We start from the raw sequence: 27,722 nt of genomic DNA on the forward strand, positions 1-27,722 counted from the left end.
GGAAGGTTGAGTGGAAGGAAAACATACCAGCAACAGACTTGGTAGGATTGTTTTGGTGGCGCTTCACAAGACATGTTGCTTTAGTCGGTGCGTTAAGAGCCACCAAACACAGACAACAACTGTGTTAAGCAAATCCTGAACTACCAAAAACAGCAGACAGGGTATTACTTGGCCAGGTACATAAAGTAATTTGGAAATCAAGATCTATGAGAGAAAGGGTGAAGAGGCCCAGAATTAGCGAGGTCAGTAATGATTTGGGGTGCCAAGTCATCTCCTGGTGTTGGTCCACTTCATTTCCTGAAGTCAATGCAATCAGAATATTAGAGCGCGTCATTCTTCCCTCTGCTGACGAGCTTTCATAGAGATGATTATGTAATTTTCCTTTAGAACGTGGCATCTGCTAACTCTGCCAAAGGTACTGAAATCTGGTTCAATGACCAATTTTACTGTGTTTGATTGGTCATCCAACTCCTCTGAGCTAAATCTGAAAGAGAGTCCATGGAGATTTGTAAAGAGGAAGCTAAAAACAGAAGAGTCAACAATGCAGATGAGCTACAGGTCACTATTAAAACAAGCTGGGTTTCTATGACCTCAGCAGAACGGTCACGTCCATGCTACGCCACATTGATGCATTAAATCATGGAAAGAGCCCCGACTATAAAATACCGCATCGAAAACGGATATACGTTACAATATTTCTGTATTAAAAATCCTTTTTACAGGTCTAATGTAATACAAAAACTTGAGTTTGGGATTTTATGTGGTGTAAACTATAACCTACATAAAAATGAATACCTGAAACAAAGAATATAAAATCTTTTGAGATGGACCTGCTCATTGGCTCTCCAAACAAAAGCAAAGATTAAGATTGTTTTTAAGTTGAAACAGACCCGTTGGGAAATAAGTTTATGACGAAAACATATTAGTAGTAGTAAATCAAATGTACATGCCGCTTTTTAGGACACTCAAAGACGCTTTAAAAATAAATACAACAGAAAACATGGACTCAATTTGAGTGAGTCCCGCATGGTTCTGCAACTCATTAGCATACTGTTAGGTTTTCTCTATCCGAGGCTTAGCCTTACATTACGACAAATAGTTGGAAAACGCACGTTTTCAACAGTGCGACAGCCTCGCTCGATTCTTTTTCAACCTTTTACTTGTGATGTTAAGCCATGAATTCGCTCGGTACAGATGGCGTTTTAATCTGGGCCTACATGCGTTGGCACCGACTCCGAAGTTCTACTTCCTAACGAACAAAACACAAACACGGTTGTTGCCCCAATTCCTACTGCAGATGTCAAAGAAGGTCACAAAAGTAAAGGAAGTCAAAAAATAGCAACAGCAGCGACGAAGAAGCCTCCGTCTACCGTTTTGTCCACCTCAGCCGGGAGAAGACTTCAACAGACTACAACAGGGGGACGAGTTCAGGAGTTTAAACTGGTCAAAACCTCAGCAAAGAGGAAGGACAAAAGACACACGTCCAAAACGCTGAATGAGACGTAGGGCTTAGGCAAAGGAGAATAAACCCTAGCTGCTTGACTATATCTTGGTCAGGGGCAGACAGAGGCCCTGGTTTATCGCATCGTGACATCTAAACAACGCTCACAATGAACAAAGTCAAGCTTGTGGTTTTAAGCCTCTCTGTGTAAGAACTTGTTTGGTGTACACACCAATCTGTTGTGGGTAACAACACTCAAATGCTACAAGTAATGTTGCGACTTAGAAGAAAACTGTCACAGTAGAAGACAATTATGATTTTGAAGAGAATGGTTTATATATCTGAGTCAAGTTTATGGGCCATTTGGTGAAAGAATCAATCCAGAGTAATAATTGTAATAACATTTATGGCTAAAATAGCAGGAATTGGGGCATTTCAGACACATTATTTTTAATATGTATTAAATTATGTGCTAATGTTTATAGAAATTTGAGTTTCTTGCAAACATTTATACATTTATACAAATGAACCAAGTGCACCTGTCTTTACCAGCCAATGTAAAGACAGGTGCACCTCCATGCTAACTTTACGTCACTACCATAGCTACAGCTTCTGTAAACTAACATTTCATCAAACAATCAGGATGAAACGTATAGTCTTACCTGTAAGGTTGTCATTACGAGGAGAGATGACAGTGGAATGTGTTTGGTCTGCTACTTGCTGTACATGTGTGTGTGTTTGAGTGTGTGTGAGAGAGAGAGAGAGAGAGAGAGAGAGAGAGAAAGGGGAGGAGAGTGAGACGATGAACAACAGAGAGATGTAGTTTCACCCAAGATGAGCGGCCCTGTCAATCTTTCACTCTCTCATCCACCTTGTCATAACACCACCGTGTGTGTGTGTGTGTGTGTGTGTGTGTGTACGTACGTGCACGTCTGCATGTGTGTGTTACTGTCTGTGTCATAATGATGCTGGAAAGAAGAGAAAAACACTCAAGTGTGTAGCATAGGTTTTAAACACACACACTTAGACAAACTTTCAGTTTGAGTGGGGGCTTTCTCACTCCTCTCCCCCCCCCTCTGTGTCGTCTGTCGTTGGTGTCTATTGGTTGGATTACATTTGAAAAAGGCCACACACACACTTATGCAAATTCACCAACACACTTTCACACACATCTTAGTAATTTACATATTTGCATGTAAACTCGTTAAAATACAGAAATGGATGTTTGCCGGCAGGCTGTAAGGGACACTGTACTGCACCGCAAACGTGTTTTCAAAATGCTACTTTTTGCTTTTTATTTATTTATTTTTTTTAAATAAATGTTGACAGCAAAGAAAAGTCCCGTTCACTGTTGGTGATAGAGAAGGCGGAACCGGGGGTGGGCGATATATGGACTTAAAGTTTTATCACAATATTTTGTGGTACTATTGTGATACTGATTAAAGTAACTATCAAACCACTAATTACATCTTTTTTACATAACTATTTGGATTCATGACACAACAATCATAGCCCCTGCTCTTGAAAAACTTTTGTATGACTTCTTCAGGACACCAGTCACATAAAGAGAGATTCGTCTCACTAAGCTGCTCACAGGCAACTGCATTTAATCATATTTTTGAATTTATTGATACTGATGCTCTTATTGATCAAACAGTGGAGAAAACAGTCAACAATCAATCAACAATCCCAACAATTTTGGGAACTTTTAAATGTTATTTATTGGAATTTATCATGACAACAATACATAAAAATCTTATCATGATATTGAAATGTATCACAGTAAATGATAAACAATACAATAAATACCAAAGGGACATTATTTGGATGAAACAAACAAAAAATTAATGTTCCAATATCTTTGAAGCTTACCGTCAATAACCTCAACCACTGATCTCAAAAGATTACTTCTTTAGTCTTTGTAGGTTTTTCCATTGCAGTTCTTCCTATATGAATTAAACAGATTTAACTATGAATACTAAAAGGGTTGGTTTCAGATACATTTAAAGCCAAGTGTAGTTTTAAGCAATTGAATTTGATTCTATGCAATCGCTACAGTTTGGTCGTGATGGATCATGAAAACACGGAGCGACGATATGAAACCTACTGGAAGTTGCATACGCTGTAAACAACCACTGCGAAGGGGGACCAAGCCAAACAACATCTTTGGCAGCAATAACAATTCTTAATCATTCCTCTCGTTCTGACTCCAACATCATGTTAGTCTGCTCAGCTATTGGAAGCATGGCCATTGCCAACACAGACTGAAAAGGAAGTGAATGGCTTCATTCACTTCCTTTGCCACTGCAAAACTGCAACCATAAGCAGACGACATTTCTAAAGCAGCAAAGAAAATTGACGTCATCATTTAAATCACCTCCTTCTGTTCACTAATTGGCCTGGCACTGGAGAAATCCAACTCGATAGGAGAAATCCCAGATGAAGCACCGAAGGGAGATGAGAATACAGCAAATTGCATAGGAAGGCAATGGCCTGACTACCTTTTGCCTAAAAGCTCTTCACAAAATATTTTGTGAAGAAACTTACTTGACAGTCTTGAAAACTTAACTCTATTCATAAACATCTAAAATTATTCTAATTAACCTAGAAAATTTTTGTTTGGTGTTGTTCCCAAGCTTACGTTCTCGTTTTTTTTTTCAATAAATATCCTGACATTTTCTTTTAAAATGTGAACAACCAACTGGTCTGGTTCTGTCCAAAGGTAAATAAACATGTAAATTAGTTTCTCTGAAAATATCCACCCAGAATCTGGTATCCTTAAAAAAAAAAAAAAATCTGTGGAAGATGTTCAAAAATCAAAGCTGCCATTTAAAAAAACAAGTACCTATACAAATTTGCTCAGGCTAGAGTAACGATGTGTGGAAGCTCATTAGAACAGATTTTCAGAATATAGGCATATTTTTGCCTTATTTGCAAGAAGATTCATGTTCACTATTAATGACATTTTTCTGTTTGAACTTTTTTTCTTGGAATTTATAGAATTATTTAATAAAATACTTTATGTTTTGTCAGATATTTAACATCCTCTGTACTTAAAGTCGGGGGGAAAAAAATGAAGAATTATCGGTATTCTACTCCTCCACTGTGCGAGCGCCGCCCACAGTCTCATGATTGTGTCTGACTTTCCTTTCTGCAGAATTACACATCCAAGAAGTTCATAACACATTATTGGTTATGCCGTTATTTTTATCCTTTTTCTTTTTTTTAATTGATGCATGTGACTATCAGTTCATCAGGGCATGTGAAACCAAATGTCTGAATTCAAGCGGTTTTTATTCCACAGCTCGTTTGAGTATGTATTTAAATTCTTAGGAGACAGTTCACATAGTGTGAAAAAAATAAGCATTGGTAACTTGAAACGTTAAGATTATGACTCTTGCTTGAGTCTTGATAAAATCCTTCAAATACAACATACTCCACAATTATTGGGAACTCTTAAAGATGATTAAGGCATAAAATAAATTCATTTCAGGGAGACATGGTGATACCAGTAAGGGAGTAGTGAATGAAGCTTAAAGAATAAATATTCTTATACTAAAGAGTTAATTTTTCTGAATAACAATTTAAAAAAATATATGTATAAAATTCAGCTGCTTTTTTAAAATCATTAACTTTAAATATCTTTGTTAACCTTGTTAACTGTGGAGGACACTGGAAAGTGAAGTGCATTTCCGAAATATTATGACTACTACTGCAGTTCATGCTACTTAACATGGACTGAAATAAGAACAGTATACAGAGTTTTAATATTATATGTTAATATGTTGGCACAACAACTGCAACCTCCACTTGCCTTAAAAGTTATCATTGGGTTGTGTAAGTACTTGTCCAACGCAAACGTGACAACAGTTTAAATATTTATACAGTACAATTTGCATAGACTGCAATGAGTTTTTTGAGAATGGATTTGTTTAAGATGATAAAAGTCACTGTGGTCTTGGCCCTTTTCAGACTAGTCTTATTTTAGCCTTAGCAACCAACTAATCTAACTTATGGCCACAGAAACTCACTTCAAAAATACTGAAAGTCTCTCTTTCAAGCATTCAGTTAAGACAATTTGCAGAACTAGGCCTTCAATTCTCGCCTTGATACTAACTTTTAGTAAGTCACATCATCAGGAAAATCTAAGCCAACCAAAAGCAACATGGTGCTGACCATGAACTAGTTACCATAGCAACAGTCTTTGCTTCCAGTATGCAATCAGTGGTGATTAGGGATGGGAATCTCTGATCTCTACCCAATACGATACACATCTGGAATCCCAAGCTACAATCCTAGGATTCCTCCTCATCAACCAGCGATTCAAATTAAACAAGATTTGCGTCCTCATCACGATGCATCTCGATTTAAATTAACCTAGCTGAAAAATATATTGTTTGTATTAATAAAAATTAATGAAGCAATTCATGTTTCAATAATCTATTATTAACAAATTGCTCTTTTACATAAGGGTTCCTTACAAAAAATATGTCATGTAATCTTTGTGTGGGAAATATTTGAATGTTTTTTTAGTGTGTTAGTTGCTATGGCAACGAGTCAGCGCGTAGCACAGCCACACAGAGAACGGGAAAAAAGAAGAATACTAGTGCTTTTGAGTTATTCAGTTGTTTTTCTGAGTTATTTTTCATTTTCTGTGGCGTACTGCACTGAATTAATAATACCTGGATCTCCAGGCTTCATTTAGTTAACGGAATTATTCTCCCGCGGCAGCGCGGCTATGAACTGCATAGAAAAAAAAGTAGTTGTTTTTTCCCCACCAACGTTGTGAGCATGCGCGAGATTTCCGGATGTAAACAATAACATGTCCACTGAAAAAGGAGGAAATGCTAGCCTCACCATGCTGAAGGAGCTGAAGGAAGAAGAACTACGTGAATCTGCCTCTGAAGACGGTGAACTAATAGGCGCCTCCATGCTGATTCCGTGTCTCCGTTTCAACTGAGTTTTAAGGTTAGTCCTCCTGCCAGTGTATTTCACAGCAGCGTGGCACATTTTGGAAAGTCACATTTGCTTTATCGAGCTGCTTGTTTTTCTTGTAAAATCGATAGTGTTGCCAAACTATTTGCAGTGTGGCGGTGAATGTATCGGTTCCACTTCTTCCGCCATGTTGCCAGTTGTTGCGGTCAAGTTCGCGCTCCTACCCGCACAGGTTCTTCTTGTGGCGGTTGGCGAAACCCCGCCGGTCTACAGGAAGTGCTGTTTGGCCAATACTTTGTTTTATTTATTTATTTTTTTACATTATTACATTAATATCAAATTTTACCAATACAATGAGGTAAAATCCGATGTAATGAGAAATTTCCTTATGACTCGTAGACATTTAAAGCTGCCGTACCGATGCATTCCTATCACGCATGCGCATGCCGGTAGATCAATGCCAACCGGTTAATCTTCCCATCACTAGTGTTAATGGTTGTTGATCATACAAATGCCTCATACAATTTTCCTATACGTCATCTAGTTTATATCAGGAAGTCATCCCTTACAGTTTGTAAAAATGATAAATGAGAGCGCATGAAAAAACATGTTGGTATGCTAACTTACTAAGGACAAACTCTGCACTGCTGAGCACCAAACTCAAAATAAATTTAGATTTTTTACAACTGAATAATGAGTGAAGGCAAAGAAAGTTATTCTAAACTCAAAAGCAATGTAACACAGAAATGAACACACTACAGAAGCATCTACATAATAATAAGTCCGCATAGAGTTGTCTTATTAGCATAGACAAGTCATACAAGGTTTTCGTTTATATTTTAAATTAATAGTATCTTCATAATAGTCAGATGTATTTTCTGGCAATACAGCAAATATTCAAATTAAGTTCCATAAGATTTGTCCATATACAATTTAATTTCGATCTCATGTTGTTTCCAAATACTCCCAAACCAAGGTAATGTAAAAGGAACAGAATAAAAAGTGTACAACGAAAATGTAAAAAAAAAAAATATAGGAGGAAAGTGAAATGTAAGGCTTTTAAAGTTTAACCAACACCCCTTTGGAAATAAATGTGAGCTATGCTTATGCTACTACTCAACTGTCTGGTTACAACATGTATTTTGCTCTAATCATGATGAAATAAAACTCTGCAGGATTGCCAACTCTTGTTCTTCCTTCTCTTTTTTGTCTTTGTTGTTTCCTCCCGGCTTTGACCAACAGTTTCGAAGTTAATCTATTGTGTTACTTAAGTTTTTAAATAAATAAAATGTGACATAAAGACAGTTTTATAGTTAACTTTTTTAGAATACATTGTATAATTTATTCATCCTTCCATCATCATCTGCTAGAATAAATAGAACAAGTCATGGATGTTAACAAGTTTTTACACATTCATGAATACTGTGTATAGTTTCAGGTACTGTATACAGAACAAAAAATTTTGAATTCCTAGAACAGTCTGTTAATTTAGTGGGATTAAAAGTGGATGGAACCGGAATGAACCGGTTTTGTTTCTACGAAGAGCACCTGACATATCTTTTGTTGATTTACTTCTAAATATGAGCTAAACTGAAACACATTAAACTGTTCTGAAATGAGTTTGCTGTTGCTAAATTGATGTGGTCTTACATTTTGTGTCAACTTCTAACACCGACAAGAAAAAGAACAGAGACCACGGAAAAGGGAAAAACTTTGTATATGGGCTCTATTGTGACGGAATCGTAGGACTTTTATTTTGTAGGATTTACTGCAGCCGATGCAAAACCTGTGTGAGCTTTTTCTGTGACGTATACATTGTTTTGATTTTGATGTGCTGATCATGTTAGATAAAGAGAAGAAAATGATTAAGGTTTCCAAAATGACTCCATCAGGAGTTATCTTTACAACACGTGAGCTAAGTGAACGTCCGATGATAAAGTCAGTCGTACTTTTCGTAAAACAAAGCGTTCTACAAACGTTGGAAGCAGAAAGGCAGACGTCAAGCCTTAGAAACATTCCCAAAATATCAAAATGATATAAAGAGTCTTGTATCATCAGGTAAAATGAGTAAATACTGATAAACAATTTGTAAATAAAAGTGATTGAAATCAATTATACAGAATGAGGAACTGTAGAAACTCAACTGTGTAGACTAGACTAGCAACGAACCCCAGCGTAAAAGGCAAAATGATTAAATAAACACAAAAGTTAAGATTGTACATAGTAACATTAAGTAACAACAACATATATAATGGTAGAGAACATAAATCAGTACTTGCTATGATTATTTACCACTTAAAACGCCCTAAAATAATAAAAATGTAATGAAATTTGCTAAATTTTGAAATCAAATAATACATCATAATGGATAAAGAATAGCTATAAACTTCACCTGAAGTTAGGCTGAATTTTTTGAGCATATGTTATGTTTATATCTTAAGTAGCATTGCTTAAAATGACTATATTGATATTCTCGGGTGAAGGGACTCCTAGTGGACATTGCATTCCCTTATTCTATAGTTTCTATGTGTTGTGCGTTCCATGAAAGCTGAAGAAAGGTCATGCATCTTCATGTTTCTGTGATGTAAAAGGTGCTAGTGTATCAGGCTGTCACACTCAGACTGAGAGTCAGTCATGAGTGTGCACGGCGGTGGTTTGGTTTCGCAGCGGCGTGGGGTGAATTCAGAGGTGCCGAGACAGGCTCTGATTCCCGGTATCGCCGACTTCAAACCTCCCCTGTGATACCACAGTAAAACAGCGGCACTGTATTGTATCAGACCCCGAAACCGTGCTGAGTTATGTCTCACCTGTTAGATGAACACTTTGACATTTTTATCAAATGTGTAGGATTATTAAAGTTTTTTTTTTTTTTTTGGGTCGTGATGAGGATAATTTTTTAAGAAGAGGAATATATCTTTACTGACATTTTTACTGTGTTGAAATGCCTTATTTCATTAAGTGCAATATTTTTTGTCTGTTTCCAGTAAAATTAGGTAAGGTTAAAAATTTATATTTGAAAAGTCTTCCATTTTCACAACCCTCGAAATGTAAACCTTATCTAATGTCATTATATATATATATATATATATATATATATATATATATATATATATATATATATAGCTTTATTAATAACATTTCATTAGGTGTTTCAGTCTTATAATCACTTGCTTCTTGTACTACTGAACTTTCACGTACCTTTAAATCTTGAAAAATGTACTTTCAAGATTTAAATCTAAACTATTCTTGCTAATTGAACAAGAAAAAAGATTAAACCTAAATTTAAGTGGTTTTTCCATTGATTTAACAAGCACTTGTTGCCAGTAATACTTATGTGCAGTTTCAAAGTATTTGCTTTTGTAAAATCAAACATTAAGCAAATGTTTTATTTGTTTTTGTTAAGAAATGTATTTTAACATTAAGTTGTAATGGTTTCTGCAAGGATGATTAACATACACTACAGTTGATGTTGTGGTTTTATGATACTGTATTACAGTAATAAGCTAACCACTAATCAGGGCTTTACTCTTTAAGATATGTTTAATATAAGACTATTTTCCCAGGAGTCATCAATGCACAGTTTTGTCGAGTTTCCTTCAGAAAGAACACGAACGTTGTTGCTTGCTGATGTACAGAGAAAACCACAAACGCTGCGCTCAAAGATGCTGTACTGTGGTGGTTACGTTAGCTATCAGTGTGACCGAAAAAACAAAATCAACGCTTTAGACAAACACGTCAGTCGTACGGCTAATTTACTGAAAATAAAAGTATTTGGTTGTTTATCTAAAGTAAGTGAACTAGACTCTTTCTCAGATATTCGTCTTTAAGTCTGAGGCAGGTTTACAGATGTAACTTGATATTTACGTACAAATAACATTGTGCTCTCAATGTTATTTGACATTAATGTCTTTCCCTCACTGAAAGACGTTAAATTTCCTGTTTTAGGTCAGTAATGATGACCAAATTTATTTCTATTTACTAAATGCCACAATAATGAAAGAGAGTTCTTATTTTTAATTCTGATCCAGATGTTTACATGCATTTTCTTAGTATTTGGTAAGATAAGCTTTTAAACTGTATGATATTTTGGGTTTTGTCCATTGGCTTCTTACAGCAGTTTGCTGGAAATTTGGCCCATTCCTCCTGTCGTTGAATCAGTGTAGTAAGCCCTGCTTGGACACTTTTTCAGATGTGCCGTCATATTTTCTATGTGATTCCAGATTGGTCCTTTGTAATGGCTGATCCAAGACATTACAAACAGCCACTGTAATGTAGCTGTACACTTATGGTCATTATCCATTTGGAAGACCAATTTGTCCAACTTTTGGGTCGATGCCTTGATGTTGCTTCATCTATTTTTTGAAAATGCACCAGTTCTTTCTCCTTTAACTTAATGCTGCTATAAAGTCTTTATTTCCTTTAAAGTCTTTATACATGATTGTAATTGTTTGAGCCGATGAACGTAGACAAAGTTGTACCCAATGATGAACCAGACTAGTTGAGGTCAATGGTTCTCTTCTTAATATCTTGACGTATTTTTTCCCTAAATCATCACTTGAATAAGCAGTGTTTAAGGTGTTTCCTTCAGAAGTTTCAAACCTGAATTTGAAGAGAAAAATAACATTAAATCTCGTCATTCTGGGATTTAGCTAAAAGAAATAACTTTGGTCATCCTTACTGACCTAAAGTAGGAAAAATGATGTGTGATTTAATGTCAGAGTTAAGAAGAAAAAGTTTAAACGTTTATACAGTGCAGGTTAAAACCTGGTTGCAACTGTTTATATTTGTTTGATATATTGGTAAATGGTGATGTATTGGTGACCATCTACTCTATTTTTGTTGCGCATTATTCATTTTGTTTTATTTTTATTTCCTAGTTTTGCACCTAAAGTGCTCTTCGTGCAGCACGGAACAATTTTCACTTGAATAAATAAAGAGTGTCTAATTCAGACCTTTAAATGTATAGTGAGTGACTCAGGATTTTCATTCAGATTTTTTTTAATAAATGTAGTTTTGTTTCAGCTAACATTGTTAAACTAAAGCCGCACACATCAGTAGTTGCTCCAAGGACCATTGCCATCACTGCAGTCAAATTAGCTGCTAATTAATGATTTTTTATTATTTAAAATGCTTTGACTTTAATGCTATCATTTCCATGGAGTCACGAAAACAGTTTTGTTTCTTAAAAAAATAAATTAAAAACAACGATGGCCGATGAAAGGAGAAAGCGGCGATGCATTTTGTCAAAATGCAGCACAGTGATGGTATCAGCGGCCGTGAACCTTTTGTTCTCGGCTAATCTGTTAGATAAAAACAGTGGTACAAATAATTTGATAAATCTTTGAGTTGTCATTTCTGTTCAAAATGAAATAAACTGGACTCTATAAATATATATATTAAAAAAAAGATGGAGTTTGTTTATAGTTATATAAAACTAAATTTAAGGCTAATGATAAACTAGAATTTTAGCATCTAGTCAGAAACTTTAATGTGAAAAGAAAACTACAGTGGCTTTAGTATAAATAGGACATTGGTATTGTAGCCTTTGTTCAAAGCAATTGTTAGGTACATAAAGTATGTTCAAAATAAAATGACCTACTCTATAAACATATATAGCAAGACTTGATAACACAATTTTAATTTAAGAGAAGTATTTGTAGTAAAAACTGGAACATTTTCCTTTTAATACACACTGGTTTAAATATTAATTCAATGTCATTACAAAGTGTTAAGTATATAAATAAAATATTTGGGGATTAATTCTGATGCGTCACCAAGACACAGTAAAGTTTATATATGTACACATACACACAATGTCTATGCTGGCCGACAAATGAGGAAAACCAAAGGCTTTTTTTTTTTTTTTACCCAAAGGTGCAGCACCGATAGCAATGCAGTCCTTGTTCGTTTTATCGTTCTCCAAAGTTCAATACTTCAAAATTGTATAGATTTTTACCAAACTAAATGGTTTGCTTCACCTCATGTAATTTTTTTTGTCCAAAAAGAGACCCTACATTTCTAAAGATTAAACGTGACCAAGTCATCACAAGCTCTCACTTACAGATGTAGTTTTGACTGAGTTCAGGTCCTGTAATTTCTGAATTCATGTGGTTTATTCAGAGTTGATGTCAGCCATAACGCTTACTGAAACCTCCGGTCATTTAAATTTCCACCCGTTTTATGGTCATAGCAAAGCAGAATTAGTCAAACTTACCCAAATTTGAAGTAGTTTTACATAAATCATTTTAGAGCCGCTGCCAGGTGTTTCAGACACTTAAACGCTATAGAAAGTGAGCTACACTTGTATCAGTGTAGTAAAATATGCACCAAGATAACCTCTAAATCTTATGTTGGTGAGAATGAAGACACACTTCCCCTCAACATCTGTGACACAGTTTCACACACCTGTATAAGCTGAAAAACATTTTGATATTATCTTTGGCTTAGATAAAAAGACAACTTTCATAACTGGTGTTGCAAAAAACAAAAAGCGTACACAAGAGTCAGCACAGACCAGTTTACTAATTTCTTTAACTTTGTTTCCACAAGCTTCAGTTACATGTGTCTGAATCCAAAAATAAAGAGCTGGAACATTCACTAAAACACTGGTTTAAAAACAAAAACATAAGGAATGCTAAAAAAAAAAAAAACAAAAAAAAAAAAAGATGGAATGTCTGAACAAAAAAAGTCAACATTAAAAAGCATTTTGTTTTTGAACAAAATACATTTTTTTAAAAAAGCTGAATCTGGCCACTGCTTTCCCCCAAACACATCCTGACCAAACTAATGATCTGTTATGGTAACAAAATACAAATCCTGAATTTTTATAATGTTTCATCCAACTCCTAAGATTCAACACTGCTGACTTGAGCTTCTACAAAATAAATCTGATCTGCAGACAACTTTGTTGTAGGTTTGGCGCCATCTTCAGCCTGTGAAGGGGAACTGCAGGATCACTGCTTTTTCAGGTCCAAGAGTGAATTTCTCCAAGCTGACGGACGACTCAGCTGCCAGATTTTCATCTGATGATATCTTCACTTTGGCTGTGTCTGGCAAAGTTACACCTTCTGCAGGAGTAAAAAAAAAACGAACAAAGAAAAAAAGTTTAATACAACTAATATTAAACTGTAAGAAAAAAAAAAAAAAAGATTCTGACTTTGATCTCAAATAAGTCGGAATTTTGAGGGGGAAAAGTCAAAAATTTTGACTGATCGGAAAAAAAGAAAATCACGATTTTTTTCCCCCCCCTAGTTGCTCCAATCCTCTTCACTACAATTTACATGACTGGTTTTCTGCATAACATTTGACCACCAGCTCACCTGTAGGAGGAAGTGTAAGTTTTAGTTCTGCTGGTTTCGCTCCCCAGTTAACTGCAGTTATGTATCTTTCGCTCTGGTCCCACACACGAAGGAAGGCGAGGGATGTGTCAGAGGAGCCGAGTGGATAATAGTCGCCGTGAAGCAGCGAGCGCTCCTTGCCTCGGAGGTCACTGAGGATTTTGAACCGCGACCAGCTGTCCGACTGGTTAGCCTGCATACCAGAGATGCAAGGATGTTAAAACAAGTAGCTGCTAGACTGCAAATTAAGGTTCCTTTAAAAAAAAAAAAAAAAGTCATAACTGACTGAACACTTACATCCATTTTCCAAACCATCTTGGGCCATCCAGAACCCTGAAAAGTGGAAGGTTTTGTGAGTATGAAAATTAATTCTGAGTTTTCATGTTGAAGTCCAAGATTTGATGCATTTCATAAATGGCAAGAAAAGTTTTCAGACAAAACGCAGATTAGTGATCAGAGTCAATTAGAGGAAAGTTGTTTGAACATTTCAACACAGTCAGGTTGGGGCTTACATTTCCTTGAAGGCCAATTTCGTCTCCGTAGGTAAACACCGGTATTCCAGGCAAAGTGAAGAGCAGCAGCTGGTAGAGATGCTGCAGGTCTGAGGACGTTGCCACTTTAGACAGAGGCTCCAGTTTACTGGCACCGAGACCCCAGCCCACACTGCTCTTCTCTAACTGGAGGACGTTCACAGCTTTGATGCGCTCCATGCCTGCAAATCCACAGGGGGGGCGGGGGGGACAAAATGCATCAAAACTCCAAACAAACAAACAGGAGGGAAACAGTTCTTAGCTCAGACAGGCTAAACCCACCGTTGTCACTGGAGCTGAGAAGGTTGGGCAGAATAATATCCACACCAGTGGTGTTGATCAGGTGGGCCACCTCTTCTGCTGAAGCCCCTTCTACTGCACCCATCAGCGCACTGAGGGGGAAGAATGCTACGTCAGTCACTAAACACGGAAAAATCAAGGCAGAGCTGTCCACTGTAGCTGCACCACCACAAATAAATTAGGCCTAAGCAATAAATTAATTCCATGAGCTCAATTTCCATTTGAGAGATTTATGGTTTTTCTCTCTACCAAGAACTGGAAATCAAGAGTTTTCAGTCTGGTGTTTTAGTCTCAACTGAAGAACAATTTTAATTAGAGACTTCATTTTTATTTTACATTTCTGTTTTGTTTGTTTATTTAAAATGTCTTCCAGTTCCAGTGTTAATCGTTCATGACAATTTACCATTGCCATCATATAACTTGAAAAATGGTTTCAAAACAATATTACAGTTTATCGCAATGACTTCTGGGACAGTTTATCATCCAACAAAATTTGTTTTCATGACGGGCTGCAACAATTCATCGAATGAATCAAGGACCTACATTTTTAACATTTCTCAAGGCAAAATGTCTCCCTTGAAGCTTTGTGAAGTTATGCTTTAGTATTTAGCCCACTGTTGATTATTTGTGTTGCGCAACACTTCTGCCACAAATGACAAATGTTTAGGGGGAGACAGGAAGGCACAGAAAGAAACACCAAATAATTAAAAAACAAAAACAGGTGGCTGCTAATAGGGGATGTTTTTGTTGCCTTTGTAAGATTAGTTTTTATCCGATTGTTAGTGCAGAATCTGTACAAGGAAATGAGAGTCAAAAACTTAGAATAAACTTGAATCAAATTTAAAGACTTGAAAATTCAGGATGCATTTCAGGTTTAAAATGAGGCCTAGAGACGGTCTGTTTAACATGCGATTTTAAAAGGTCATGATAAAACCTCACCACCAGGGGTCACTCTACCATGACACAAAAAGAAAAAAAGACACTTCTCCACTTAATACCTCACACTGGAATGTCTTTGCAACAAATCAGCTGATATTTTTGAGAGCTTTGAGGTCAAATTCATGAAAAAAAATAACCAATCAGACCGACAAATTAATCTAATTTCTCTCCCCCAAATCTAGTTTCTCAGAGGTCAGAAAACGGATTCAGTCACCTCACTTTGCCGACAGTCCTGTTGACCTGGACGTCAGTTCTCAGTGTTTGCCACTCGTTGAAGCCAGAGGCAAACTTTAGGTCTGACACCTTGATGCCATCAACACCCAGGTTTATCCAGTGCTCTGCTGCCTCCTGGAAGAGAGCAGGAGCGCATCAGGTTGGTACAGAGCCGCTGAAGAAAGCGCGTGAAATTCAGACAAACGTGAACACTGGCTCACCCTGACTTTCTCCACCATCTCATTGTCTTTGGCAGAAAACCATGGATTAGCTCCCTCGTAGTTTGGAGTCAGGTCAACAATCACAGAAATGCCTTAAAAAAGAAACAGGAAAGCGCCAAACTAAATAAAAGTCACTGCACAGTTTTAATTTTTAACCTTTATGTGAATAAAATAGGCTACCTTTCTTTTTAGCCCTCTGCAGCACAGCCTCCAGCTCTTCCATCGTTCCATGGTCTGAGCGGATCTTTTTAAGATCCAGGGTGTTTGGCTGGTCCTTCTGGACGACGTGAAGAGGACCAAGAACCACACCTTTGACCTTCAACTGGTTCAGCTGGTCCAACTTCCCCTCAAGACCTGGCAGAGGACAAGAATACAGGCTCATAAAACAAATTGGCAGTTTGAATTTCACACAGAGTACAGACAACCTAGAACGGACGTGTGAAAACCACATTTCTCAAAGTTTGTACACTTTTCCCACAGTAAAATTCAGGCAGTTTGAAGACAAGTTTAAAAATTTTTTACACCACCACAGTTTTGAGGTTAAACAAACAAACAAAAGGCAGTTTCAATTTACCATTTCATGATATTACTACTGTAAATTAGATGTGGACAGGATGGCTGAAAAACGCATCACTATACAAGCATTTCACATCAGTTGATAGATAAATATTTTTGTTTTAAATAACTGAAATGGTGCCAAACTGGTGGCATGACATTTCCTGTTTTACCACAGTTTTCACTCTGCATCGTTTTTTTTTTTTTACTTTTAAGCAGTTATGTGGAGCAAACCGCTGCATCAGTTACTCAGCAGGTCGTTGCCAGGTAACCACAAGTTACTCAGCAGATCGTTGCTAGGTAACCAGAGAGCTAGTCAATGCCACCAATCTTGTTTAGCTTGCTGAGAGGCGAAGGTTTTTCCTCTGCTTATATCCCCCATAATACCACACATTTTCTTTCAGGCACTTTATTGATATTGATCACATCTATTGCAATACATATTGTGATTTATTGCTAATAAAATAAATCATTACATTTTGGAAATGTATCTTTCACACTCCTGACTGGTCCAACAACAAAACACTAATTTAATGACATGCCCTAATTTCAATAACCATCATAATTTTCCTTTGGGATCAATAGAGTATTTTTGAATTTGAAAACAAATAAGAATCTTTATTTCAGTTACAGTGCAGTTCAAGCACCAGAACAAACCATGATTTGTGGAGATCCGAAGGACACACGTTAGAACAAAAAAAAAAAAAAAAAAAAAGGGGGGAAAAAACCTGACCCAAGACAGGAGAGTGTGAACAACCACATCCACACCCTGTGCCAGCCATGTGAAGTCTGAGCACAAGCGGGGTCTCTATGCGAGAACAATAAAGTCACATGTGGTTTCTGGAATTCCTCCCAAAGCCGGCTGGAAACCAGAGTGTGTCCCCCACTAATTTGCAGCAAGTGCAGGACGTTCTGTCCTTTTGACCCGTCTCCAAAAAACATTGGAGCAGCTTGAAGCATTTTAATGAATTAAAAAAAAAAAGTTCAGTTAGTAGTTAAGGGTAACTCGGTACGACTTCAAATCTGAATGAGATATGAAAGAAGTGACTCAGTCGTGTTCTACGTCCCTTTGGCCTTTAGTCGCACAGTCCCAGCCAAGTCAGCAGTTTCTTATCCAACTAAGCAAAACTTTGTCACAAGACTACACTCATGTGAATCAGCTGGAACATTTAAGACAAGGGAGTTCAAAAAACGAAGGAAAAAATGAACTAAAAAGCAAATAACTTGGTCCAGTTTTAATTCTTAGGTACAAAATGAATTGTATTTAGTGTAGATCCAAATTTTAAAAAGTATTTAGTTTTTAAATTCTTTTAAAAAGAGCAATTTGTTACAGCCAAGGTAACAAATTGTTCTCTTTGTTCAACTGAACAATAAGTTTGTTCACTTGAGCAAATCATTCAGTTTTATTAAGATTTGTGTGACTTTCATTCAAAATGTTTGCAACAGTTAGCCAAATAAAATAAAAGTCGATTTGGGTTCAGAAAAGTCAGCTTTCAGTAAAATGTCTCTGGATAAACGAGGTTCTAGGGACTTGGGAGTAAAGAAACTTTGAGTGAATCTAACATTTTCCATTGTTAGAAAGTTATATTGGTCAATTACAAATAAAAAGTCTCCATTTGCATGAACCACCTGTGCAGTTGGGGGGGGGGTCACATAAAATCAGTACCCTTGATTTAAGGGGAAGTCTTGTTTTTGTGCAGAACATTAACAAAGTAATCAAAGCTAAAGATTTTTTCTAATCTCCAAAAACATTTTACCTTTCAGTCCATCAGAGAAAGCATGAAGGTCGGGGATCTGGTACAGAAGCCCTTCATTCCACCAGTGCATCTCAGGGATGGGTTTGCAGCGAGGAGCCTGGACGATGATCACTATGGCACCGGCCAGCATGCCGACCCAGCCCAACCAGAACAGAACCAGCAGCACACAGCGAGTTCGCACCCACCTACATGTTAAAACATGCATGCAAGGTTTGGGGAATGTTTAAATAATAGCCTACAGATGCAGATAGATAATGACCAAGTTGTATTTTGTTGGCCCTTACCCCGGGGTGCCAGCCACCTTCATCAGCTCCTCCTTGGAGAGGCCGGTGAACGTTACATCCTCGTCAGGGATCTTCAGCTTCACGCTGCCGTTCTTCTCTCCAGCAGGAGAGGGATGGTCTCCGGCCATAGGCTGCTTCTCTTGGTCCACCGTGTTCAGCTTCACCTCCTCCAAGTCGATCTCGGTGTCCTTACTCATGGTTGGATCTGATTTACGATCAAATAATGAGGGGAAAGGGCCTGTCAAGTTGATTTATGGTCTCCTCTACAGCGTTTGATAAGGTGCAACTGAATATTTGATTCGAATCAGCTCCAATTTACTCAGGTTTCATATTAAAAAGCAAACTGCAGGACAGGGGAGTAAAGTAAATGTTGATAAAGGCTACTAAATTGTATAAAGAACTGCAAATTAGACGAAAAGGATATTTTAATCTACATCAAAAGTATTTAAATCTTAAAATGTCACTATAAAGTCATAAAAAAGTAAATAAATGTCAGTAGTTCTACATAACATGACATAAAATTAAGGTTTTCGTATATAGATCGAAGTTGCAATTATATTAATCTTAATGTGATTTTAAAATTCTGATCTACATCAATGGAGATTTTTTTTTTAAATTTTTGTAGATTTGGACCGCCGTTCATTTGCTAAAGATTATAATCCCATTTCCGCGTTCAACAGTTGAATGATGAAATTTACTCTCTCAGTTGCAGACTAAGCCGAAATTGTAAAACTTCACAATAAAAGAGCCAGGGTTTTTTTTTATTTAAAAAATCTAAATAAAATTCTAAAACGCCACAATACGATACCTCCTTTATCTAGAGAATGAAAACAATATCAATTCTCGCAACTCCTCATGAGCGTTGTAGTCTAAAATAGTCAACCTAAAACCTCGAGCGTCTTAATTTGTTGAACCGGAAGTGGCTCTAACCGGCATTTGATAGGTTTATTCACTTTAATCGCTTCTGAACTACAAATACAGATTGACGGAGGGGGTCGGGGGAAGCGAAAACCACTTCATGATTTATATTGATAACTCAAAGTAGAAATGAGAAATTAGACCAAGAAAAAAATAAAGTTGTAATACTCCAGCTTTTCTTCTTGGAGGATAAAATCCACCTACGTCAGGCGCCAGTCCACGTGTTAAAACCTTCCATTTCCTCTCGAGACTCCGTGATATTATATCTGAAATGTAAGCCAACTACACAGTTCTCAGGGAAGAGAAAAATCCCACTAAATAAATTTAGGCTTACCTGTTGAAAGCAGTTAAATGTCCGTCGAGGTCTACTGACCCACTTTGAATGGGGTCTCCTCTGATCTCCGTTGAAAAGCCGGTTGGATTGTATTTGTAACCCAGTTTTAGCCCCGCCCACTGAGAAATCAACCAATCCGTTTGCTTCACTCTCTCTTCGGCCACGAGGACAAATATGGCATATTTTACTAAATAACTACATACAGATATAGTTATTTGCCTCTACGTCGTTGCAGTCAAATATAATGTGATAGTAGTAAGTTTTAAATCCTTACTGATGTTTCCACTTTTGAAAAAAGTAAAGAAAGTACAAAATGTACTTTTTGAGGATATGTTTAATCGAAATGTTCCTCAACTCTGAAATAGAGAAATCAGTTAAATTAGGCACATGATTGATTATATCATTAGTATAATTAGCCATGATGATTGATTTAGACGTCAAACCTTTGATCTTTAAATGATTGACCTGTCTGTTACTCAGAGGTCTAATTAAATCATCATGTCAAAGAAGAATCCAGTTTTGTGTAATTTATTAACCTTCTCTAGAAGATCAGTGAATAAAATAAGGTTCCAACCCTAACTTTAAAGCAGGATTACATATTTAGATGGCCAAGTTAAAGTCTAAACCTGAATGTAAAGGGGAATCCCTGACACACTGAGCAGAGATAGACAGGTAAAATGTAAATGTCTTGATGTGAAAATACTTGCATCTATAAAGTACTGTCTTAATTTGAATAAAGTAAAGGAGTAATAAGGAATACTCTTTATTGCTTGAATAAGAAGTATTCAAGCAAACGCACTTCAGTTGTCAGGTTGTATTTGTAAAAAATCTAGAAAACTATGTTTCAGTTTTTCTGTTTAATCCCAGTAAAAATCCATTGATTTCTTTGGGTACAAAACAAGTTCAATATTTGCAAGGCACTGATTGTATGTACAAATGGAGACTAGGAAATGCAACAGGGGATTCTTTCTTTTTACAGACGCTGTAGGCTTATGTAAACCTGCCATGTTCTCTGTTTAAAGTTTATTTTCCTGCCTCCTAACAATAGACGGGATTTACACAAAGACTTTTCTCGGTAAAGGCATAAAAACAGCTCTTTGATCTCAAATGTCTGCGTTTCACCTTGCTGTTTTGTTTTGGTGTGAACCCTTCTGTTTTAATTTGATCTGATTTTCGCTGATGACTGAAGCCATAATGTCGCCTGTATTACGTTATAGTTAATTTAAATGATCTGATCTGAAAAACAACATCCTCCTCCTGTGGCTGCTGCTGCTCTGACACATTTCCCAGCTGCTGCTGACCTTCACTGAACAACATAGTTCTCAGAAAAAACCTCCCAACAGTTTCATGCTCACAATCCTTTGGGGCCTCCAGTGCTATTTGCTTTGCTTACAGTTCAAGGTTGTTGCCTGAATATTTGGAGAGCTTCATTACCTGCAACAATCATGTTGAGCTAAACTTTTAACTCAACAATCATTTAAATTATTTCCATCAGGTGTGGGGTTTGCAGATGAGAAACAGGCATTATTTTGGCAGTTTCTGTATAACACAAGCTCGTTGTTGCTTCACACTGTGTATTTGATCTGTACCTAACCACTCAGGCTGTTATTTCTGAGTCAGTCTCTACAATTTAAAAACAAGTCAACAACTTTGTGAAGCCGCAAATAACGACAGGAACCAGCTTAGCTACTCTGCTCTCACGTGACCGCACCTCTGCATGTGAGCGCTTGCTCTGTTTATGTGTTTTTGTAGATTGAAATAATAAAAAAAAACACATCTTAGTGATGTTTGAAGAGTCTGATTTACCCCAGATTCTCTTCACTCTTTCACTGTAATATTATAGGTCACATAAATCAGAACTGACCCATATATTCACGAGGTGTAAAAATATAAAGTTGTACTCCAGCTTCTCATTCACCACAGTGTCAGTCTGTCTATTTAGGTCTTGGCCTAAAACCTGCACCTGTCTATTTTGGACACTGTGACACAGCAACTTTTAACCTTAGTTATTGGGCCAGACCTCGGAGAGTGTCTCACGATCCCATTGAGCTGCAGAAATGTAGGACTTGACCCAGGGCAAATGTCATTTGACCCGGAGCAAATGTCACAGCCACCCCCATTGCTTCCCAAAAGTTTACACACCCTTCTAATTTGTCCATCTTTGGTTGGTTTATTGGGATGATCTCTAATAGACCAACAGAAAGTAGTAGATTAAAAGAATAGTGGGAAAAAAATGATACATGGTTGTTAACAGTTTTTAAAAACAAACATTTGAAAAGGGTGAAATATGTTCAACCATCTTTACTCTGATGCCCTGATATAAAATCCATTGTAACTTGTGACTAATTTTTAGTGATTGGTGTGGTTCTACACAACACTTTGTCCACTTCCAGTGTAAAGTCGACCCACAACCGACCCGTACCACACCATTCCTGAACCTCCTTCAGTTGTAGGTCAATGGACAATGGTACAATGCGGTTAGGGTGGAGCTACTCCTGCCTCATATTACAGTCCATTGATAGGGGAACAGAAAAACGTCACTTCTCGCAACAAGCGCGAGACATACTACTGCGCCACGGCCGCTACGATTGTCGTCGGACTAGCATGATGCCACATCACCTGCCCAGTGAGTCCAATTGGCAGGGGAAATGTCCTGAATTTGATAAAATAAGCCCCTCTGAGGCGTCGTTTTTGTTTGGTTCTTCCCCAGATTTGTCTGCAGATCCTATAGTTCCTCCCCATTGTTTTGGAACCTCCTCAGAGATGGTACAAGCCGGGTGTTGCGTATAAGTGATTTGATTGGCAGAACCCTCATTCATTGGCTGTTCAGCATCAGTCAGACTGGGCAACTCATACCAAGAGATTTCAGAGAAACTAACCCGTTCACGTCCACATGGTGAAGAACACACAGCCAATGGCTAGAACTTGGCTAGAACCAAACCAGACATTATCTGGCTGGAGTGAGACTTGACACTCGAGAAAGGGATATAGTGTCACCAGTTCGAACCGCTCAGTGGAAATGAGGAAGATCTGCCTTCAGACATCAGCATAATGGTAAAAACCTCACTCATCTGTAAAAGCTTCAGAAGTTCAGAGGGAAAATAAATTAACATAAAGCATCATGAAGGCCAAAAAACCACCTACAAACCAATCACCTAATCAGCAGCAGACCAATAGTAACTCTGGAGGAGATGAAGAGATCACCAGCTCAGGTGAGAGTCTGTTGACAGGACAAACATTTAGTTGTGTGCTCTACAAATCTGACCTTTATGCAAACAAGAGAAGAAAAAAGCCGCTGTTTAAAAAAACGCTGGAAGAAGTCCAATTTATATTGAGTAACCAGACCGTTCATCCCGACAGAGAGACACAACGAAAGCATAACGCTTAGGGCATGCCTTTCTTTGGCAGGGACAGGGAAGCTGGTGGGACTTAGTGGGAAGAGTGCCTGGGCTAAATATAGGAAATTCCTGAAAGAAAACGTGTTGGAGTCTGCAGAAGATTTGAGACTGAGGTGGAGGTTCACCTTCCAGCAGGACAATGACCCTGATTATTCTTGTTAGTTTATTTGACAGGGACAATGCACAGAAACATAGAGCAGAACAAGTTTGTAACTTATGGGTGGCATAAAGAGCACAACTCCCCCCCTGGTTGGGCATTTCTATGCATTAAAGTACATACAATTTATAAATCAAAATACCATAAGAATACAGAAGAGTATTTCTGCCTATATATTTTGTGTTCAACCTTGCAACCTCCAAATCCATGAAAAAAAAAACTATATGTTAAAGTATGAACAAGTTAATAAATCAAGATACAATAAAAATACATTTATAAACAACCGTGCAACCTTCTAATTTATATACATGTCCTGGCACATCTTCACACTTTCAGCTAATATACTAAAAATTGTAAGTATAATACTAACTCACTAATAGATGCACTCCCACAACCAGAACTGCAATGGGGAAGCTAAAATCAAAGCATATCATGAGTTAGAATAAATCAGTCAAAGATTATAGTACAAAGGTACAAGCCACACTTTTCAGATTTAAAAGTATAGATGAAAAAACATGTTTTTTTTCCTTTCTCTTTATTATTATGCCAATAAAATTGTCTGACCAAATTTGTAAAAGTGCAAGGGGTATTTATCTTGACGTGTTAGAAGATGGAATGGACCCAAATGGAGAAGGCAAGAAAACATTGAGTTGAGTAAAAGATTTAATGACAAAAAAAAGTATAAAAAGGGCTAAAAACTAATAATGAACCACTGAATCCAAAGAACAAAACCCATAAATCCAAGGGAAGGATGGCAGGGAACAGACGAGAGAATCCGGCGAGGAGGGACTGAGAATGAAGCGCTTCAATACGGGGAGGTTGAATGCAGAACTAAAGACCTGGGCTGATGGGCTGATGGGCTGTAGGTGGGAGTGGGGACAGAAGGAGGCCGACTGAGGACAGGGAGAGAGAAAAAGTGGCACAGGGGGCGAGAGAAAGTACGAAGGGGAACAAGAAATAAATCTAACGCTAAAGAACAACTGAACTAAAGAAGCATAGTAAAACTAGAGTGACAAAGAATTACTAGAAACAAGAAACAGACATAATGAACTAGAATCACTAAGGAAGAACTGAAGTGGGAACAAGGCAGAGCTAAAAGAAAAAACTAAATAAAAAAATACAAAACCCTAAACCCCAGATCCTAGCAGTATTATCGCACTAGGTTCTCCAGACAGTCAGATACTTGTCGTCAACATCTCTGTGTTCACTTGCCGCTCCATCTGGTTCTCTTTTTATCTCTGTGTGACGCTCACGTGTTTGCAGAGTCAGGTTGTAACAGAGCTGCCTGATGTGAACACAGTGTGCTGTTGATCTGCAGCACATGCGACGAGAGATAAAGTACCTAACCGGATATTCTAACGTTTTCGCTCACTTTAGTCGTCTTTCCAGGCAGGAGTATAGTGAGCAGCAGGAAGCATGGTAGAAAAAACGAGGGGAAGAGAAATTTTGCCATGTCAGGGGAAGTATGACGGAGAGGAGGAGTCAGAGAAATAAGGGTAAAGGGCGTACAGTGAGAGCTGAAGGAAGGAGATGTAAACATGTTTATGAGCTGTGGAGGAAGCAAATATTAGTGATAACATAATACTGATCTATATATATATATGTGTGTGTGTGTGTGTGTGTGTGTGTTTCCACTAATGTTGTCTGAGCCCTGGACCCAAGAAAAGGAGCAAAGTTTATGCAGTCAGAGTTTTTCTCTGTTAGATGATGCAGTTCTTTCTGTTTGTGGCTAGAAAGGAGTTAAAGGTTATTAGCTTTGAGCTCAAAAATGCATCCAGGCTAGTAATTCCTGTTCTCTCCAGTTCAGCTGTCTTTGTACGATAAACAACACATCTGGTTCAGGGTCGGAGCTTCAACAAAGACAAAATATCCCACTGCTAAAAGAAATGAAAATGTGCAATCTGAATGTCAAAGTAAACAAAAGATAAAAATAAACATGAGAGAGTAAGCAGTGCTTCATTCCAGCTTTCAATGAAAGTGTTTAAGTTGGTTAAAAAGCACAAACAGGCAGAGATCCAGCCTCACAATAAATCCAGGTCTGATCCCCTGTGGGAGAGTTTATTTTGCGAGACGGCGTGAGCTCGATGGAAAAAAAAAAAAAGAAAAGAAAAGGCAGAGCGCAGCAAAACAAACCCGGACCAGTTCAGACCAGTCTGTCTGAGGATGCGTGTTTTTCATCTCATTGTTTCAGGATCCCAACATGTTCCCTCAGACACCCAACATGCAGATTTCAGGCTCTGAAACAATGAACGACTTCAGTCTCAGCACAGAACAGAGGCTCAGCTGTTTATTTTCTAAACTTGCTTCGCTTTCCTAGGAGTTTTGACCCATTTAACATCTAATCAATCCGTATTACTGTATATCTCTGATTTAAAATAAGATCAGGGTGTGAAGTGCTCAATAATTTAGTCCTGAACTTTGACTTGTATTGTGCAATTCTTGATGTATCACTGATATGATCTCCATCTTGTAGGTGTTTATTAACCCATAGAGTTGTGTAATCAAGGTCTTCATTACTTGAGAGATACGTGTTGGTTTGTTTGAATTAAATACACCAATAATCAGAGGTTGAAGCATTTTATTGTCACTGTTTGTTTGTGGTTGAGCTGTAATAAGAACCCAAATAACACAACTGTTTAAAGAGCAACTAAACCGCAAATACACAGGGGATTTTTTTTTTCAGATAAACTTCCTAAATTGGTTCTTAATGTTTCTGTGCAAATTAAGACATTTTCATGTAAATGTGTTTATTTGTACAACATTTAGCCTAAAGCTGACTCAGTGCTGCCCTCTTTGGGTTGAACAGTGGCTACTGCAGCTGAATTTTCTCATTGATTATAGGTACATCACAGCTGATACATCTGTTTGTTTTGTTTTCCAGCAATCTTGTATGCATTTGTTTTCAAAATAAAACATTAGGTCACCACATCTGTAGATTCCCTTTAAAAATACGAATATTTAAGAGGTAGGTATTCATACCTCTTAAACTTTTTCACATTTTATCACACTACAACCACAAACATTAATGCATTTTATTGGGATTTTATCTTGTTGGCCAACTCAAAGTAGATAATAACTGTGAAGTGCGAGGATGAGAATATGTGTCCTGAAAAGAGTGTTATGTATTTGTCTTTAAACCTTTAAAACTTGGTCAAAGTCCAGAGCAAAAGTCAATGTAGAATCAAAACCTAATTTAATATTACTGACCTGAAGCTGTTTTACAAAGAAGAATGAGCAGAACATGCATATGTTACTGCAGGTTAAAAGGATCCACTAAGTTTTGTTGATAAAATCCCACTAAACTACCTTGAAGTGTCACAAAGGTAAAAAAATAAAAAAGTTCAAGGGGCATGATTCCTTTTGTAAGACACAGTGTAAGACTGCTGTAACTGTAAATGGTTTACTCAGTATTCATGTGTTGAGCCTCCTTAAATCCTCCTAACTCCTTTGAGCTCCTCTTTGTGAAACTGCCCTGCAAACAATGGCTCCATGTTACGTAAGAAGCCCCTCACTGTGAATGTGGAGCAGCACACAACGGTGATGAAGCACTTTTCCCTCCCCCATCAACCCAACGTGCAGCAGAGTGGCGCAGCGGAAGCGTGCTGGGCCCATAACCCAGAGGTCGATGGATCGAAACCATCCTCTGCTATTTTCTGAAAGCTTGTGACGTTGGATCTGCATACGGAAGAATCGGCTCCGTCGCTTTTCACTTCTGTCCCTGGAGATTCAGTGATGCTAAACCGGGCAGATGGCTGGACAACTTTAGATTAAATATTTACCTCATTTGCGTCTGTTACACATTTTCCCTTCAATTTAACAGGCAATGAGAGCAGCAGCAGCAGTGATGAACACTGACCTTTGACTTGCAGTCTGCTGCAAACAAACGCTCATAAAAACGCTTTAATAATGAGGATATTTAAAAAAATTTTACAGGGTTAAATTCTGTAAAATATAAGCCTCCTATTTTTAGGGAAAAGACTGGAAATGATGGTAATAGGTGTTACATGACTGCATTGAAGTCATCTGTTGATCTCTTTGTATTGTGAAGTATCCTCAACATGTCTGTCTGGTTTTCTTGTTTCAGGTTCCTCCTATAGCATCTTTATATATGCTTGATCTTATTTCTATGTATAAGCAAGACTTATTGAAGTCAACTGAGGAAAATGTAAAAACAAAAGAAAGGTTTATTTCCAACCCCTATTTTCTTTCCGCTTTCACAATAGCTTTTTGTATAGCACCCCCTAGAGGATCTTAGCTCTCATTACTATATCTGAAGAGGTTTGAGGTGGAGCCATATGAAGGATTAGTTTTGTTAGTTTTAAATATCTATAACTACATATACTCATATAGTTTATTGAATTTTAATTTGGACTTGTTTAATCACAATTTCTATGTATAGTCAC

General features: G+C 37.4%; 2 protein-coding genes and 1 non-coding gene across 5 annotated transcripts in view; 1 reads left to right on the plus strand and 2 right to left on the minus strand.

Moving 5' to 3' along the window:
• LOC106947988 (uncharacterized) overlaps positions 1-6,593 on the minus strand; it is a 33,881-nt gene extending 27,288 nt beyond the window's left edge. The window contains exon 1 of one of the 2 annotated variants that reach the window (XM_015033377.1): positions 6,299-6,593. The gene's annotated coding sequence lies outside the window, so the exon portion shown is untranslated. Of the gene's footprint in view, positions 1-2,103; positions 2,173-6,298 lie in introns of those variants that run through there. The other variant, XM_015033378.1, reaches the window with a different exon arrangement.
• Positions 6,594-12,878: 6,285 nt separating this feature from the next.
• On the minus strand, positions 12,879-19,873 carry slc3a2a (solute carrier family 3 member 2a). Of its 2 annotated transcripts, none has more exons than XM_015033380.1 (11): positions 19,765-19,873; positions 18,513-18,717; positions 18,229-18,413; positions 16,097-16,270; positions 15,917-16,008; positions 15,697-15,830; positions 14,526-14,635; positions 14,226-14,425; positions 14,011-14,046; positions 13,696-13,906; positions 12,879-13,443 (listed from the first exon to the last, which is right to left on the minus strand). In XM_015033380.1, exons 2-11 carry the CDS (start codon positions 18,707-18,709, stop codon positions 13,304-13,306), a joined length of 1,479 nt encoding a protein of 492 aa, XP_014888866.1. In that variant the 5' UTR covers positions 18,710-18,717; positions 19,765-19,873; the 3' UTR covers positions 12,879-13,303. The 2 variants fall into 2 exon arrangements, with proteins under 2 accessions (XP_014888866.1, XP_014888867.1); XM_015033381.1 differs by having other exon boundaries at positions 14,226-14,422; positions 14,523-14,635.
• Positions 19,874-26,896: 7,023 nt separating this feature from the next.
• trnam-cau (transfer RNA methionine (anticodon CAU)) lies at positions 26,897-26,968 on the plus strand. Its single transcript has one exon. It is a non-coding gene; the product is annotated as a tRNA-Met (tRNA).
• Positions 26,969-27,722: the final 754 nt, after the last annotated feature.

This window comes from Poecilia latipinna, unplaced genomic scaffold (genome assembly GCF_001443285.1).
Source record: "Poecilia latipinna isolate Pla-1442-1.1 unplaced genomic scaffold, P_latipinna-1.0 Scaffold267, whole genome shotgun sequence".
Lineage (NCBI taxonomy): Eukaryota > Metazoa > Chordata > Actinopteri > Cyprinodontiformes > Poeciliidae > Poecilia > Poecilia latipinna.

Coding starts and splice junctions, on each gene's coding strand:
- slc3a2a (XM_015033380.1), bottom strand. CDS start 18,709: ATGAGTAAGGACACCGAGATCGACTTGGAGGAGGTGAAGCTGAACACG. Junction 16,271..18,228: donor TTTCTCTGATGGACTGAAAG/GTAAAATGTTTT, acceptor GTCCTCTGCCAG/GTCTTGAGGGGAAGTTGGAC. Junction 13,444..13,695: donor ACTTACACTTCCTCCTACAG/GTGAGCTGGTGG, acceptor TTACTCCTGCAG/AAGGTGTAACTTTGCCAGAC.